The sequence below is a fragment of the Oreochromis aureus genome, linkage group 1 (assembly GCF_013358895.1).
Source record: "Oreochromis aureus strain Israel breed Guangdong linkage group 1, ZZ_aureus, whole genome shotgun sequence".
NCBI lineage: Eukaryota > Metazoa > Chordata > Actinopteri > Cichliformes > Cichlidae > Oreochromis > Oreochromis aureus.
The window spans coordinates 26,764,697-26,783,298 of NC_052942.1; the positions used below are offsets into that span (position 1 = coordinate 26,764,697).

Sequence of the window (18,602 nt, forward strand, 5' to 3'; positions counted from 1 at the left end):
AATAAATGTGTGTCAGTACTTCCTGTATTGTAACTTTATTAGCACAGTCACATTATTTAAACATTTTTATTTCAGTCACAAACAACAAAAATCCTGCTCCGTATAGACAACAAGACGCTTCACACGACCACAGTGCGTGCTTAAAACATCAAAAAGTTTCCAATAATCAAATGTTTTTACTTCATTCTGAAATCTAATGCTCACACGTTACAATATTTAAAGCGTCATTATCTGACTCTTAACTGTGCGACAACCACAAGTTTCATATTTACTTCTGGGTATTTTACATGAATGTCTTCAGTAGATAGCGTCACTATGTTTCACATTAGATTGTACTAAGTAGCGGCACTTGAATTTTTAATGTAGACTTTATCCAGTGAACTCACAATATAATAGCAAAAATACTGTATTAATGCGCACCATGTAACAAATGTGTGAAAGGGAAAAGTACTGCACAGCAACGAATACATGCAAACCAGACAACTGATTAATTTAAGGCAAAAATAGGAGAAGGTGGTGTATTTACTGGTGATTTTCTGACATCATTTTGAGCTTTAATTGATCTCTGAATGTTTTATGAGTCCTCAATATGAGTAAAAGTCAGACTAAAAAGAGCAACTAAGCTGTTGTTGCCAATTCTGAATCCCAACAAACTTAAAGAATGAGTGAATTACTTTGATTATTGAGTATTAATATAGAAGAGAAATTAAATAAAACGCCTATTTTAGCTTAATTGTTAAAGAAAGTCTTATATCAAATGAAGACGCTGCACAAACAACATTGTTAAGGGTTTGGACTGACTGTCTGTTCTCTGCACAAGAAAACCAGTAACCACAGTTAAATATCTCCAGTAACACTTGAATGTCCCAGATAGAGGAAAGAGAACATGTAGAGGTCTGGACGGCAACGGGGAAGGACACTTTGGAGTGGAATACACTTCTAAAAACATGAAGGGAACACTTGATCATCACACTATGACACAAAGTCAATTCAGCTTCAGGGAAATCAGTCTGTCCAGTTAGAATGAAAGTCACAGTCGCTGCACTGGAGGAGCAACAAGTGGCCACAGACCGCTGCTCCTTCCTTAACCCTCCTGACTGATTTTTCTGCATGAGATTGTACCTGCATCCCATTTAGGATGCAAAGGTGGTCCACCTCCTCCAGTAGATGTTTGCTGTGTATCCCAGCACAATCTTGAGAGTGTGGAGGAGATACCAGGAGGAGACAGGATGTGGCACAAGGAGAGCTGGACAGAGCTGTAGAAAAGCAACGACCTAGCAGCAGGACAAGTATCTGCTTCTTTGCTATAAAGAGGATGTGGAGGAGTACTGCCAGAGCTCTACAAAATAAGACTACTGATGTGCATGCCCCTGACAAAACTGTTAGAATTAGACTTACAATGGTCTAACGTCCTTTAGTGAGACCTGTGCACACTGAGCATATATGACAGCTGTTAAAGAGACTGTGAATGCCATGATAAACATGACCTTTTGGCAGTGATAGTCTGGGGAAACATATCCTTGCACAGACCTCCACCTGCTGGCCAGTGATACCCTGACCGCTATCTGATACCAGAGAGAAATCCTCAGACTGACTGTCAACTAGCCAAATAGATTATGAAGTAACTACTGATGCCTTGAAACAAATCTGGGATATCAGTAAAGGTTTTCTAACCACGCTGAACACATATTTAAGAATTCGCTTAATTTCTTGGAGCAGTGTAAATAGATCAAGGTTGGATTAATCTACACACAGCCACAAATGCTTCAATGGCATAATTAAATGTTTTGTATGTGCTGCAACAGCTTGATAGTCACATTCATTCATCCATCATGTATTATTTGACCCAAACAAAGTTCCTGATCCACAGGAATGAATGCCTTAGTTTGATTAACTCTGTCCAGTACTCCGCAGGGCTTCCTCTGTCTCCACCAGCTCTAGTGTTTTTGTTCACAACTCAGAAAATTCCTTCTGCCTTCCCTTTGAGAATGTCCTCATCATGATGTCTGTCAGCGATCACTGGGTGTGCTCCATAAGCGCCACAGCTGGAGATTTAGTATCGTCCAGTTTCTTCACCGGATGCGAGTTGCACGTGTTCTTCTTAAGCTGTCTGCGAGCATCTCTCTCTGTGACCAGGTCACTGGTGGCAAGTGTGTTTGAGACGTATGTAGTGTTTGTTCTAATGGATGACATGTCATTGCGGTGGCTGCGGGTCATGGTGACTCTGAAGGTGTGTGTGTGCTGCAGTTCCATCCTGTCCTCCTCTGACACTTTGATGAAGGGACACCAAGCAAAGGCGTGACGGAAACCAGCGCGAAATCTGCAGGAAGAGATGGATTTATGTCTGATTTACTGACATTTTTGAAGCTATAATATTATTTTTAAAGTCGGCACAATTACTGCCAGATCACCTTTGGTTTAGACAGCAGTAAATAATAGGATTGTACATAGTTGAACTCATTGCCAGCCAGAATATGGCCAGATACACCTGACGAAGACACAAAAAATAATGAGTAAACACAAAACTACAGATTCAAGAATATAAAACAGAGAGGCATCCGTGAACCTGCTGAATGTAATGTTGTTTATAAATGTCTCTGTTGAATGATCCCAGTATGAAGTAGACATGGTAGGGCAGCCAGCATAGGGCAAACGTCACCACCACTACAACCATCATCTTCACCACCTATGGAAAATAAGAAGACATATGAGCCCGAGTAATTGCTGCTGTTTTTTTTCCTTTAAGATCAGGTCAGCTCAGAGGATTTGTAGTCAAATTGAGTAGTAAAAAAAAAGGAACAGTGTAACCTTTCTCTTGGCATTTATCTGGCTGTGGTAATGGTCTGACGCCTCTCCAGGGATGTGCCCACCCCACAGTGATCGGCCGACTATAGTGTATGTCACCAGCATCACCAGCAGAGGGAGAAGGTAGATCAGCAATATAACCGCAAACTGATAACTACATGGAGAAAAAGAGACAAGAAACGGTAACACAACATTCAACCTTTAGGTTGTGTCAGCTGTTATCACCAAGCCATCACCATAAATCCCATGTTAGTGTGCTCATATACCGTTTAAATATTTTCAGTTTGTGTTTTTCTACATGGATATCTCTCACCGAGCAATAACTACTTTTATGCATTTGATGAAACTTGGAAATTTGCTTCGAAACAGTTTAGCAACATGAATAATAAATGCTTAATTTCTATGTCAGGCAGAAAACAACAACAAACATTTTAACCTTCCAGCACTTTTAGTGTATGAGGTCTCAGAGAAGCCAAGGCTCTGTCTTCCCATCTGTGGTTTTCTTTCTTTGTCAGGCTTTAGAGAATTAAGCTTGTTATTGGAGACCTAAGCCAATCACAGAGATCAGATGAGTACATAAAGATCAAATTGAAGGAGTCAGGCAGATGGATTTGTCCTTGGAGAGTGGAGTTCAAAGATAAAGTTCAAAAGTAATCATGTATGAAGACACTGTCCTTCTTTTCCTTTCCTCAGCTGCCTTCTGCAGCTTGAACTTGTGTCAATAACATGTTGTGAGGTGGACCAACCTTGCTGCCACACTTCTATGGCAGTATCCACATTAGCAACTTATAGAGGTTTTGATGAATTATACAATAGATAAAATAGGAGAGAGTCAAGTTATTGAAACTATTTTCATGTTTTAAACTATCAAAACTTGAATAACTGAGCTTTACAAAAGTTTCTGCCACCCATCACGTGCACAGAGTTTATGAGGACACACAACACAAGGTTGATGAACATGAATGAATGTAAACATGAATGTGGGATTTGAACAGTTTGTGAGAAGGAGAGCTTCTTAGATTTAGATTTGTGTTATCTGAAGTGCAATTTGGAAGACATATATATATAAGTTAAAACATGAAAGACTTCCAAGGCTCTTTTTTAAAAAGCTTAATTTTCATGCCATAGTCTTGTTTGACCTTAAAACCTCCTACGCGGTGGGGAATCAAAAGCTGACTTTTTCTATAAAATCTGTTTAGCTTTTTGATCAGAGTTCTAAAATGCCTTTATTAAACATTGCATGCATTTTGGCATGCAACATTTAATAAAGGCATTTTAAAATTTTATTTAAAAAGAGAGTGCCTTGGAGTTCTTTGATGTTTTAGATGAACACAAGATTGATTTAACCTCAGCAGTCATAGCAACATTTAACATAGCCACTCCTCGCCTGCTTTCATTGTAAATGTAAAAATCTGATCAACCTCGTTCACTTTTAAATGCTGCATTAGAGGAAATGAAGCCGAGCAGGAGAAAAACAAGTTGGAGATCCAACTTGAGGTCAAAGTTTTTACCTTCTATGTAAACATTTATTTTATTCAGTTTATTGTCCGACTTTCTTTTAGATATTTTTGCCAGTGCTTAAGTAGCAACTTCTCCTCAATCCAAATAGGTAAACACACACATCTGCATTTAAAGAGTGGCATAAATAGCCCCTAAACTGACAGACCTGTTAGTGATGTCACCATCTATGCATGTGTGTGTCACTTTATTTCACCTTAGTTGATGTGTTCCTCCATAATCATCAGGCCAGTCGACCATACACACGGTTCTGGGGTAATAAAATCTTGTCACACTGTAGTAGCACTGAGGAAACGCCAGTGATACTGCCACAATCCATATCAGGGCAATCACCACCTTTGTAGAGGTGGAGGAGAGGCGAGGCTTCAGAGGATGGATGATGGCCATGTACCTGAAAAAGACAGAAACTTTTGTATGGTTACACCTTCACGTGTCTTTGTCTAAAGAAACTCAGTCATAGGTGCACTGACAGGGAAAACAGGGCAATGCTTTAAAGCTTTTTTTACCCTAAAAAAAGTGACATTTTCTTTTCATGACAGAAAACTACCCACTCATCCACCAAACCATCAGCTACAAAACAACAGTTTCAAAGCTGAGCAGTAATCAAAAGGTTCCTGCTGAGTGTTTGTTTTTAACGACTGTTTTTCAAAAGTGTTTTTCATATTTTGAACAAACAAAAACATTTTCTTTAGTGATTATTTATTTGTGGAACATACACTAACTGTCAGAGGTCAAGTGATAAAAGCCCAGTATAATAACCATTTAAAACCTACGCTATCCATTTTTAAAAATATTCAGATACAATGAAAATAAATAAAAATCAGTGACATCCTGTGATTCAAGTTAATGATGGTATATTAAAAAAACTCCTTCCCCATCACTCACTGCAGCAATCTACCATATAATACAGAAGTTACCTCATTAAAAGTTGAGAAGTGCTAATGAAGGTGAAATAATGTTAATAACTGCCAATGAATAGCTATGGCAACCCATCTCAACCAGTATGCAGTCTACTCTTTTCAACTTAGCATCATTCAATGGTATCTCCAAAAGTTGAATCTGTTCATCTGGACGTAGCGTTTTGTGGGAGAAACGTTTCGTCACTCATCCAAGTGACTTCTTCAGTCTCTGAAGAAGTGACGAAACGTTTGGATGAGTGACGAAACGTTTCTCCCACAAAACGCTACGTCCAGATGAACAGATTCAACTTTTGGAGATTTACTTTCCTGGATGACTGAGAATGCATCAAGACGATTCAATGGTATTGTTAAAATTACGGTGAAATCGGTCATCTGTGGTTATGAATCATAAACTTACATTATTGGCATGGAGTGGCTTTGTGAATGTTCTGTGGATTATTACTGCTTCATGAAATCTTACGTAAACGTTTCACATAAAGATGAAAGTTTGAAAGTAGAACCTATAACAAGTTTTTATTTCCTTTTACATTAATCTTAATATTGACTTCTCAGTAATATTGACTCTGTGAAGGTGGTGCTACTCCATCCCTGGTTGGCACAGATGTCTGCCTTCTCCTAATCAGCTCTAAAGATACTTAAACTACAGCTCATTAATCTGTAGACATGTTCAGACAACTAGATTTTCAAGCCTAACTCTGTGATTTTTTCACACTTTGTATGCTCATGTGCTGTTTTCTCTATACTCCAGATTGCCTGCTGTGCCAGTCTGAGTGTTCAGTCTATCTTTTTTAATGCACAGTATAGCTCATTGTCGGTATTCACTTATTCTGAACTCTATAGGAGAGCGTTCTTACCTGTCCACTGAAATGGCAGCCATTGAGTATATGGACGAAAACATGGCGTTCCAGACAACCCACTTTGATCTTAAGTGAGCATGACCATTGAAATATCTGAAATATCTAAAAAGTGTAGTTTAAGATCTTTAACTACATGTTTAATGATTATTTTTGTAGACCCATTGCAAAAAAACCCAAATTTCTCTGGTAGATCATTTCATTGTTTATCTGTTACTAGGTTACTTTGGTGTAGTATGAATGGCCAGCCATGGGGGAGTGTTTTTGTGTTTGGTTTTTATCAGGACAAGCTGTAAAATTTATCAAGATACAATTAAAAGACCGAAATTTATCCCCTCCTTCGCATTTTCAATTTGAGTCTTTGTTGGGTCGATTTTGGCCCCCGGACCTTGTGTTTGCCACCACTGTTGTAGAGATTATGTTATACAGTGACTGTATTTTCTTCTTTTTGTTATGTAGTGGTACCAAAGAAAAGGCCCGAATAAGCCACATAAATCGATGATTCCATAAATGGGAAGTTAGTGTGAAGGAATTTCCACATTACCAGTACATTTGACATCTGGACCGATCTTAGTGTATGGCTCATTTGTCACTACATCTGTGCTCAGGACATAGAGTCAAATAAAATATATACTCAGCAGCCATGTCTTTAGCTACACCTGTTCAACTGCTCATTACTGCAAATATCTAATGAGGCTTTCACATGGGAGCAGCTCAGTGCATTTAACCATGCAGACATGATCAAGATAACTCCTGATGTTCAAACCGAGCATCACAGTAGAGAAAAAAGGTGCCTTTGAACGTGGCATGGATGTTGGTGCCAGGTGGTCTGGTCTGAGTATTTCAGAAACTGCTGATCTATTGGGATTTTCCCACATAGCCATCTCTAGAGTTTACAGAGAATAGTCTTTTTGGTTAAAAATGCCTCGTTGGCACCAGAAGTCAGAGGAGAATTTCTGCCTTGAGCTGATAAGAAGGCATTAGCCATTTGAATAACCACTTACAACCAAAGTGTGCAGAAGAACACCTCTTTTCCTGGCACATTTTGGATCTCATCGTAATGTTTGAGCCACAGCCTACCTGAGTATTGTTGTTGACCATTTCTTTATGACTACAGTGTGATAGATAAAGCACCATATCACAAAGGTCATGTTCAAGAACATAAGAATGAGTTCAATGTACTCATATCTCCTCCAAAGTCCATCCATCCATTCTCTTCAACTTATAGTGGGTAAAATAAGAATTGAACACATCACCGATTTTTACAGGGAATATATTTCTAAAGGTGCTACTAACATGAAGTTCTCACTAGATGTCAGTAGCAACCCATCCAATCCACACATGGAAAGAAATCAACCATATATGTTATGTGTAGTGATGAGTAAACATGATGGGTAAAACCAATGAGACCTTTGCAACCTTATTGTTGCAAAACATACTGATGGCATTGGTTACAGAAGAATTTCTAAACTACTCTAGGTCCCAGTGAGCACTGTTGGGGACATAATCTGGAAGTGGAATTTCACCATAAACCAGCCACGACCAGGTGCTCCCCACAAGATTTCAGACGGAGGAGTGAAAAGAATGATCAGAAAAGTTGTCAAAGAGCCAAGGACTGCTTGTGGAGAGCCAAAGAAATACCTGGAAGCAGCAGGTATAATTGTTTCAAAGAAAGTAAGCAATGCCCTCGCCCACCATGGCCTGCATGCACGCTCACCATGCCAGAATATGACACAGACCACTGCTAAAGAAAGAACATGTTGAAGCATGTTCAAAGTTTGCTGAACAATACTGTTAAATACTGGAAGCATATAGTCTCGGGGTAGCTTTTCAGCATACATCACCCTTCATGTAACTGATCTAAAGATGAGAGTTCATAGGACCCAAGAAGCCTTCAGGATTTGAAGACTGTCTGTGAGGAAGAATAGGCCAAAATCACACCTGAGCTATGCATGTGACTAGTTTCTCCATACAGGTGGCCTCTTGAAGCTGTCGTTACCTACTAAGTATTACATATTACATACATTTCAGTAAGTGGGTTCAATACTTTTCCCCCTCTGTCATTTCTTATTATTACACATAATTTATGGAAATCTATGCTTTGATTTCTTTGTGTTTTTGCATTGGATGGGTTGTTACCGACACTTGGTGAGAATTTCATGTCAATCGCACCTTTAGAAGTATATTTACTTAGAAAACTGGTGATGTATTCATTACTTGTTTTACCCGAGTCCTTTACTCAGTCTGATGCAGGCCTAACACAAAGAGACAGACAATCATTTGCACTCACATTCACACCTATGGGCAATTTAGAATCTCTAACTAACCTAACCCCACTAATTGCATGTCTTTGGACTGTGGGAGGAAGCCAGAGTCCCCCTAAGAAAACCCACACAAACAAAGTCACCAGATCTTAATCCGATAGAGCAGTTTTGTAATGGACACAAGGAGCAACAGTGTGCTGCTGTCAGGTCAATATGGACCAAAATCTCAGAGGAAATTTCCAGCACCTTGATCAATCTGAGCCAAAGAAATTATGAATTAATGGATAAAACTGCTTTGTTCAAAAAAAGAAAACACATTGATTGCATCAGATTTTAAAAAAAGTCGCATCAAAGTAGATATTACAAGAGTAATTGAAAAAGAAGAGTGTTGGGAATTCATTTAAAAATGATTCACACTTTCAAAATGAAAATAAAAAGCTAGTCCAGGTCACAAGAGCAGCAATCTAAGCACAGCTTCCAGACCTTCCTTCCCCGTGAATACTAAAAATTGCTGATTGCTGTTATAATGTTTTGGTATTTAGTCCAGCATCATTTTGCTTGCAGAACTACCTGAAAACACTTGGACGCTTGGAAAATCAAACAGTTGCTGCGACAGCTGTGGTTTCCTTCATGTTTCAGTCAAAGCTGTCAGGTCATCCCCACTAAAGCATCAGTGATCTGACATTTTTCAGCAGCCCACAGGTGTTCTGTGGGATTTAGGTCAGGCCTCCGAGAGGAGGACCACACTGACTCGGATGTTTTCTAGTTTTTCTTTGCATCCCATAGTGGTTTATTTTATATAGGTAGCTTTATTACAATCATAAGAGTTTATGGATAGTTTAAATCTGCAAAGAAGTTTTGGTGCATCATATATAGGTCAACAATTCTGAGTTTATCAAGTGAATCCATGATGAAAATAAAACGAAAAACAAATAGGTCTTAATAACACATTTAATTCTCAGTTTGTGTTGCCGCTGTGTGTTCACGATCATTGTAACATTGTCATCAGGGTGAAACACCCTTCTTTGATGTTGATTATTTTTATCTTGAAGAAGTGTCATATTGCATAAGGTCAGTCCTATAAATTTGTAACTAACTTACTACAAGTATCATATACTGAGCATAGATTTTATACCTTGCTCGGTATATGATATTTTATTCAGGCTGACCATTCATGCTCTAGTAAGCATTACTGGCATCTGTGTTTCATCTGTGTCCGCCTGCTGACCCATATCTCCTTCATGCAGCATTTTCATCTGTACTGGCTGCTGAGAATGAGAGCAAATCATGCTCCTCAAGGAGCTGTTGTTTGAGCTCAAATGTCGAAACCCTTACTCTTCCAGAAACTCTGAAAATGATCCGTGTTCTTGCAGAAAGAGAGATGAAATACAACATACTGGGCTTGCCCAGATCTGCTAGTTGCTTGAAGCAATATGCCACTAAGTTGATTTTTTCATTAAGTTGTGATGATTCCTTTTTTTGACTGTTTTCATAATGCACTTTCTAAATGGTGTTTGCATAAAATGGGGATCAGTCACCCCATTAGTGTCTGATTGATAGCACAAAAGAGTCTCTGATGTAATGACTTGTTCATTTTAATGGCAGTTGTTGACCTCATATTTTTCACATGATCCCTTTGGCTCCAGTGCCGAGTTCCCCTTTTTTTCCCTGTCGGTCATGCCCCCAGCCTCCCTCCCCTCACCTATTTAAACCCCTTTTTGTGAAGGTGTTTCTATGTTTTTGTTGGTGTTAAACTCTGTGAAGGTGGTGCTACTCCATCCCTGGTTGGCACAGATGTCTGCCTTCTCCTAATCAGCTCTAAAGATACTTAAACTACAGCTCATTAATCTGTAGACATGTTCAGACAACTAGATTTTCAAGCCTAACTCTGTGATTTTTTCACACTTTGTATGCTCATATGCTGTTTTCTCTATACTCCAGATTGCCTGCTGTGCCAGTCTGAGTGTTCAGTCTATCTTTTTTAATGCACAGTATAGCTCATTGTCGGTATTCACTTATTCTGAACTCTATAGGAAAGCGTTCTTACCTGTCCACTGAAATGGCAGCCATTGAGTATATGGACGAAAACATGGCGGTGATGGGGAAGAAGTTCTGAAACCTGCAGTAACCCAAGCCAAAGTACCAGTCATTGTGAAGCGCATACACAAAGTTAAAAAGGGTGTTAAAGCTCGCCATGGAAACGTCAGAGAAAGCCAGGTTGACGATGAAGTAATTGGTCACAGTCCTCATGCGCCTGTGAGCGAGGATAATCCAGATCACTGTGACGTTCCCAGTGATGGACACCAGGATGATCAGGGAGTATGCTATAGCCCAGAGAGCCACCTGGGAGAGGAGAGGAGACCTTTAATGTCAGCATCTTATACGCAGTTACAAAAAAAAAAACACAATAAAGGAACTCACAAATACGTATATATTTGCAAACCCCACCCTATCCCTGCACAGGATGTCTACAGCATGTGATAAATGGACTGACACTTTTGTAGCACATTCCTAATTTATTGGAGCACTCAAAGCATTTTCTTACTACAACCGTCATTAACCCATTTGTACAAACATCTTTTCCTGTGTCTGAGTGCTTTTATCCTATCACTCACACTCTGATGGATACATCAGGGGAAACTAAGGGTTCAGTAGCTTGCTCAGAGATACCTCAACATAATGACAAGAGGAAAAGGGATCGAGCCACCAACCTTACAATTAGTAGATGCCTCAGACGTGAGACCTGAGACGTAACAACTCTTCAGAAATCTTAAGTTTCTTTACACAGGGAATTCCTAGTTTATCTCATCCCCCCAAAGAGAGATAAACTGATCAAAGTCTGCTTCCAGGTAAAGTCTATTCTGAAACAAGCAACCACCAATCTTCAGCATTTTTTAATATCTGTAGACCCCGTTCCTTTCATTGTCTGACCTATAAGAAAATTAATAGGACAGACATGCTGCACTTTATCTGGGGCCAGAAATGAAAACCCTGACATCCATCACCTGTTCATACCCAGCCAACCACTGTCGCAGAAATGTAAAGCAATGAGCTACTTCAGACAGCCAAGCACAGATAGGAGGAGAGGACTGTAAACTGTGCACGGTGTGGTGCAGGTTTAAATGACAGTGGGGGAGTTAAAAGTGTTTAGAGGAATGAGCAAAAAGCCTTCAGATAACTAATATACAGTCTGTGAAGTGAAAATATTGTTCTTTGAATCAGCCCCAGATTTTGTCCCTGAGACAAATCGCATTCACCAGTAAGCCTTTACTTCATTCTATTGAGTTTCTGTCTGTTTCAGGCACTTTACTTGGGTTTCACATCAATGATGTCACTGACATATGGCTTTTGCCCTTCAAAAATATACAAGTAAAAAAAAGAATACACTTGTTTACTTCACCGAGTCGTCTTTCTTACTTCTTTCATTAATATCATCATCAAAAGTCATCTTTTTAAATTCTGCAGTTCTGACTTTAATCACTTTCATTTGTTATCTCAGTGTTTTTCTCCCACCTGCCAGTCGGGCTGTTGGAACTGATTCCAGGTCGTCTCGTTCCCGTCCTCAAACCACTCAGTGGTCATCGACAATGGCCATGAAGTGGTCTCTTCGCCTCGTTCAATATGTTGTATCAGACTACCGGCGTCCATGTTGGCTTTCTGTCTTACCGGTGACAGAACCTGTAGGTATAATTGTATATACGTTGTGCGTCATGCGTAATTAGCCACAATGACCGACAAATTTAAAAAAAAACAAAAACACTCTCTTGTAGGGGAATGATGAGTAAATACACTCGCGCGTGTATCATTGTGTCTAAAAAATGATTTCTTCATTTTTAACGCTATAAATAGAGGCACTAAAACCACCCCAATAATAGCTAATTTTCCCACTACAACATGCACTAGCTTTAAGCTGCATCAACTCCAAAACAAGATGTGAATGTGTTAATCTCCTTGCTGTTCATTGTAGTCTTTAGAGCGGTTTTAATTTGTTTTAAAGTTTTTGAGTCGGATTTGAGACAACCATATCAATCGTTGTGACGGCATCTGGCTTTGGATTACAAGTATTAACAACAGGATGCAAGTATTACCGTGGTGACAACTTCCAGACTCTCCTGACAGCTTAATTTTTATGCTAGAAGACGATTGTTTAAAAAAAAAAAAAAAAACCCTCAAAAAACATACATTAAAAAATGACTTTCTTTCTTATTTTGTTTTATTATATTTTAATTCATTTATTAATTCATTAAAGGTGCTTTAAGATTAGCGGAATAGATGCACGACTGAGCATGAATTACGCACATTTGTCACATACAGTGTGTTTCTTTGGCTGCCTTAACTCCACAAGTGATACATTCATGTACTGGACAATACCCGGAGAAAACCTAAACCTGAATCATATTATTAGTTTTCATATGTCTTACCTCTCTATTAATGGTCAAGTTGAAACTCAATCCATTGCTATTGTCCGAAAATCAGATTCCTTCTGCGTAAAGGGCAAACAGGTCCATCCAATAATCCATTAAGGTATTTCTCCAGATTCCACTCTCCCTCCTTCTCACACACGCATATATTCTGCCTCTCTCTACTGGAATGTGTGACTTGCTCATGTTGATCTGAGAGTGAGAAGCGCAGACGTTCAGGCACGCTACCGTGCGCGCAGAGTCGCGCCAAAATCCTCCACGACCAGAGGGAGAGAGATGAAGAGAGGTACGAGGTGTAAAATCCTGCCAAAATAAATGTCTTACAAGAAAGATAAATGTGATGGAAAAAACCAAGACTTAAACAGAAAATGAAATATTGCGAGAGGAGAGGGAGAAGGAGCAGCTGAGACTTGTGAGAGCAGTGCCTTATTTCCGTACTCCATCTCTAAAATAGCCGAATATCAACAAGATGATGGAGAGGGGGAAACAAATGTAAGAGCCTGGACAGAGAAAGCTAGGGTGGTCCGAGAAGAAGGAAAGAGAAAGGTGTACCCCTGAATTTTACCGCTACTGATGTAATTTCTTGACAGCCGTCAATTTTCACCGCTCGACAAGTCTGAAACACTTTTGAGATGGTTTCTTGTGAAATTGCTCCAACCCATACCCATCTTCTATGCCTACAAAAAAAAAGAAAGAAAAAAGAAAAACACCCATATGTGCCTATCCTGGTGGTCTCAGACTGAGCCTCTAGAAGAGAGCCTGCTGTGCTTGTTCACCCTTTTTCATTGTGAATTTGAGCGTGCTAAAAATGCACAATCAGGTGAGAGCTAGGGAAAAATGATTCCTCAATTGGGTTTTCAATAAAACTCTGAAAGCAACAGTGAAGCTCTTCGATTATTGAGGTGTTCAGCCAAGCTGCAATCACTAGAAATCCATCTAAGCAAGAATGTCCTCCCCAAGAGATTACATTTGTGGATTTTGGCATGGCTGTAGAGAGTTTTTCCTTCTTTTTTTAACTGCAGTGTGGTCATGGTCCTGACAAGTTCTCAGCAGGATTATGAGACTCTCTTGTCTCCACCTTCTACATGCTTTTTCTAGCCTTCCAAACTGTTGTTCAGTTTGGAGCAACACGGTCTGTCTCTGTGAATTTTGTTTGAGGTTCTTCATGTTGTTCTTAGCACTTAGTTATTAAAAAATTTGCACAGCAGAAAAACAGCATTTACCAGCATTCAGCTCACACTGTCTGGGAATGAGCAATTTCTCCCAATGAAAAACAAAGAGGTGCTCAAGGGAGTGACAGTTTTGATATGTGAATCTACTGCAGTTATCTGAGGCAAACAGAAAAGTGCCACAGAGTTAAAAGTGGTGTTAGACAGTCATGCCATGATACTTGTTAAGTCCAGCTCTGTGTTTGCAGTTTTTGAAAAGTCACACATTTAAAAAAAAGCTGCAGCTGTCTATCCTCGTTTTGAGCTGTGTCTCTGAAACATGACAAAACACTTACAGGTCCCCAGGAGATCGTATCACTGCCAAACTGCAGTAAAACATAAATAAAAGTATTTACATGTGAGTTGTGTGTTGTGCTTGTGAACAATCCATGTGCTGGTCTAGAAAGGTTTCTCTTCACATTAAATTATAGACAGTCTTTTTGTGCTTACACAGAAAAAATATGAAGCCACAAAAAACTCAAGTACAGCAGTTGTCACTGGAGTGGTAGAGGTGTCAGACATGTTGTCTGAACACCAGAGGGTTGGATTCGGTCTGCTGGATGGCTTTGGCTTTAAAGTGTATGATAATTGCTGTGCACTCAGTGGTTTTTCATTAAAATTACTGCTGTTCCTGGTGTGTTGATGCGATGCTAACATTTCTTCACAAGAACAAAAATGTACTGAAAGTTCTGGATTTAGATGAACTGTTTAAAACATGCTGTTTACTTTAGAAAAAAACTCTGTGTGTGACAGCTTTACCTTTATGAATGCACTTTGATCTGTCAGTGGTAAAGCATGTAATGATAGCTGAATCACTGAATGAGGGAAAACTGAGATGCATCATCTTTTTGAAAACGTTTTGCTCATTAAGTGTGAAAATGTCCAAGAAATGAGTCACCCTTCTTCTTTTTTTAAACAGTTTGCTTCCAAGGAGCCAGACTTTGTTGTAACTTTTAAAATCTTTGTACATTTCAGAGGAATATTTTTTGTTCTTCCTGTTAAATTGCTTAACACTGACCTATGAATCATTCAAGCATTAAAAGCAACTAACTGAATCGATAAATTGGTACATCATTTGTATAGTATGACCGGCAGACCAGCAGTATTTTTGTATTTTTGCAACAACAAGGTGTCCCAAAGACCTATTAGCTGAAAACTAGGCATGTCTAAGCATGGTGTGCAGTTTGTCCTTAATATTTGATATTAGGGGCGGGGGGTGTTACCACAGTGCGTGTCTACAGCCATCTGCAAAACACGATAGAAGCTCTGTCATTGTTCGGAGCCACTTGTGTTGTGGATCTTGTCAAAATTGTTGGAATTATGACACAAAAAACTCCTGTCAGATTTTGATGCATGGTAAAATACCATCTGCAAATTATCGGCTTAGGACCAGTTCATGTTTCAACATGAGAATGATTCCAAACACATTGTCAATACAGTAAAAGCACACCTGGATAGAAAAACACATGGTGGAACAGCTGTGGTGGACTGGGCTCCCCAGAGCCCAGATCCCAACATTAGTGAAGCAGCGTGGGATCATCTTGACAGAGAATAGAACAAAACGCAGCCAACATCCAAAGAAGAGTTTTGAATGTCCTTCAGTAACCCTGGAGAACTACTCCTGAAGACCACTTAAAGAAATTACAAGAAAGCTTGCCTAAGAGAGTTTAGACTGTGCTGAAGGATAAAGGTGGTCACACCAAATATTGACTTTTGTACCGACTTTGTTTCAGCCTAGTCTTGCTGGCAATTCAAAGCTTTATTTATCTAAAATTTGCACATGAGGCTATTAGATAGAGGACACAGGGACCAGGAATATTCAAGCAGGCAGCAACATCCTCCCCGTCATGTTACCGATACAAACTACTTTGTATTAAATGTGTCTCATGAACTCTTAAAATCTAAGATTACAATTTATTTTTGTGCATAATTTCTTTATCTTTATGTCTCAGAGTGTATCCTGACGCTGCAACCTAAAATTCAAAGCAAGTGTAGTTTCTGTATTTACAGAAACTGACTTTTATATTGTGCCCCTATTTCTAAGAGTGTGCACTGTGCTTTCCATCCACATTGCTTATCACCAGCTAGAAGGTGCCTCTAAGGACACTCCATGTACACTTTCTTTTATACTGTTTGTAAAAAAAAAGTCTTGTCATTGCATTGACTTTGAGTTTATCCTTGAAGAAATTCAACAACATATCTCACAGTGCAAACAGGCAGATTGTGACTCGATTTTTTTTTCAGTCTCACTGTTACTGTTGATTTTTGTGCTTTGTGCTTCTGTGATAGTTTCTCACTTTGTTACCTGCTTCTTGTTACATGCCCGTTCCTCACATTCCTCCCTTGCAGGGGAAATCTACTGCATATGCCCGTGCATGTAATTAGTGAACAGAATGACCAAAGGTAGACTGTGTAAAATGTACACTGCCTGTGTGTACTTTCATGTGATCAAACACGCTTGTTTGCCCAGTTACTGGCATGCTGAAGGATGCAGGCCCAAAAAATGAGAAGGTGCAGCAGTTCTTAATAAATGTGGTTGCCTGAGTGAATCTGGGCGAGAGCTGGCTATCAAGGGTCAAAAGCTAATCAAGAGGGGAAGAAACTCATTCTCACCACCTAAAATAGCAAACACAGAAACAGACACCTGCAGTGACTCTTGTTAAAAGTTGCACCTGAGCACATCTTAAATAAATACTTTACAAAAACTAGACAGTCTGTACTCAGAGGCAACCAAAGGACACAAAAATTCTTATTTTTCTGAAGGTTGAATTTCATAACAGTTGAAAATCTTTGGGTTTCTTTGTTGCTTTCACTCCAAGGTCATTTTCTAACTGAAGAAAGTAATAAAGGTGATGTATAAGTAAGAAATGTACCAAGAGGGGGGAAACAGCCAATCACACAGCTCCCTCCTACTGATGTGAAATGTTTTGTTGGCCAAGTCACTGCTGATAAAGATTTTGCTGCTTTTGGTGCTTAGAAAACTTCAAAAGGGCGCTATAGCAGCTAAAAAGGCCGGGATGGCGATTTATCACATGCAAGCTTATGACTGGTTTATCACATCCGATGTCTTCTGATCCTCTGATATGTATTCAGTGGCTTGAATGTATGCTTTGGATAGAGTGTGTGCTATGAACTCTTTGATAGGCTGCTATTTAAAGAAGATCGGATATGCATGTGCAAGTTGTGTGTATCGGATCTGTTTATTGAGTCGCAGATGCAAACAGACTCAATAGATTGATCCGCAAGGACAGTAATGTTGTGGCGATGGACTCTCTTAAGGTGGTGTCGGAGAGTTGACAAAGATGTTGACCAAGATAAGGACAATGCTGGACAATACCTCCCGCCATGACGCGTTTGCCAGTCACAGGAGCATGCTTAGTGAATGGCTGAGATCATCAAAATGCACCACTGAATGACACAGGAAGTCACTCCTCCCTTATTTATATATCTCCAATTTTAATTAATTAATGACACATTTAATTTATTATTTAGGATATATTTAATTAATTAATTTTGGCGCTCAAGAGCCTCCATACTAAAGCTGCTGCCTCTGAAAATTCTTTGAAGAACCGTCCAGTGATCCAGTCCTCACAGCATGGGGATGCATGGTCCCTCCGCCAAATGTCACCACCAGGAGAGAAGGTACTGTAGATGGTTTTGTTTTGAGTAATGTTTGATGTACTTTCTGTATGAAGGTAAATATGTTGCAAAATGTGAGAGCTTGCAGAATAAAATGTGAGAATGTAAAAAAAAATCTAAACTTGTATATTTTGACATTTTCACTTGTAAAAAGTTTTCACATGCTTGTGTTTTAAATTTACAAAAAACTATTTCCACAACTCTGTGATTACAGCCTCTCCAATCAGTTAAAGCAGCTGCTCAGTTGTGCCCTCTTGAGTCACAAATTTTCATACTAATTTAAAAAAAAAAACAAGTTGAATTTTTTTTTTTGCACATTCTCACATTTCATTCTACAGCCTCTAATATTTGGCAGTTTATTTACCTTCATATATCTGCTACATTAGAGTAAAGAAAACAAACATGTTTATCTTTAACAGTGATAAGAGTGTGTTTGCCGTTCAGGTTTCTGCTATGATGATACATTTCTAATGGTCGGCTCATCCTCATCTCACATAATTTCTTATGGCCAGACAGACGGGTTAGTGAGCAGGTTATCTGTACAAAACAAATGCCCGTGTGTGGGGCAATAATTCGGGTAGTCATTAGGTAAATTTACATGCTGAAGAAACTGTACTTTCCTGTTGTACCACTTGAGGCTTGGGCCTAATTATGTTATAGTCCTGCACTTGTTTGCTCCTGTTGTTTCTGGTCTCTGAGTTCTGGCTGGAATGGGCAGGTCCTGTCTTCACCTTTAGGTGGGGTCTTTGGTTTCCAGTCTTTCAGCCACTGTGCCTGCTTTCTGTCAGTGTCATCAGCAGCAGTATATATGGGCCTGCTTGCATTCTCTGGGAGAATGCTTCAAATGAAGTTTATTTCCAAAGCACATTTTAAAAAACCAATAATCATCATCGAAGTGCTTCACAGTCGACCACAAGATACATAAAATTCGGGACAGAGCAAAACAAGCAAAGAGGGAATAAAAAACACTTTT

At 39.3% G+C, this 18,602-nt stretch overlaps 1 protein-coding gene across 1 annotated transcript; it reads right to left on the bottom strand.

The window, feature by feature from the left end:
* Positions 1-28: 28 nt before the first annotated feature.
* Positions 29-13,736, bottom strand: tacr2 (tachykinin receptor 2). The gene is made up of 8 exons (XM_031737968.2): positions 12,783-13,736; positions 11,875-12,039; positions 10,409-10,704; positions 4,520-4,714; positions 2,809-2,959; positions 2,567-2,686; positions 2,412-2,488; positions 29-2,320 (listed from the first exon to the last, which is right to left on the bottom strand). Exons 2-8 carry the CDS (start codon positions 12,007-12,009, stop codon positions 2,017-2,019), a joined length of 1,278 nt encoding a protein of 425 aa, XP_031593828.1. The 5' UTR covers positions 12,010-12,039; positions 12,783-13,736; the 3' UTR covers positions 29-2,016.
* Between the last annotated feature and the right edge of the window lie 4,866 nt (positions 13,737-18,602).

Bases quoted from the DNA above. Each gene is read 5' to 3' on its own strand.
- tacr2 (XM_031737968.2), bottom strand. From the start codon at position 12,009: ATGGACGCCGGTAGTCTGATACAACATATTGAACGAGGCGAAGAGACC. The intron at 2,687-2,808 runs GTTACACTGTTC...TATTTTCCATAG, and splicing joins AGATAAATGCCAAGAGAAAG to GTGGTGAAGATGATGGTTGT. The intron at 2,321-2,411 runs GTGATCTGGCAG...CTCTTCCTGCAG, and splicing joins TACTGCTGTCTAAACCAAAG to ATTTCGCGCTGGTTTCCGTC.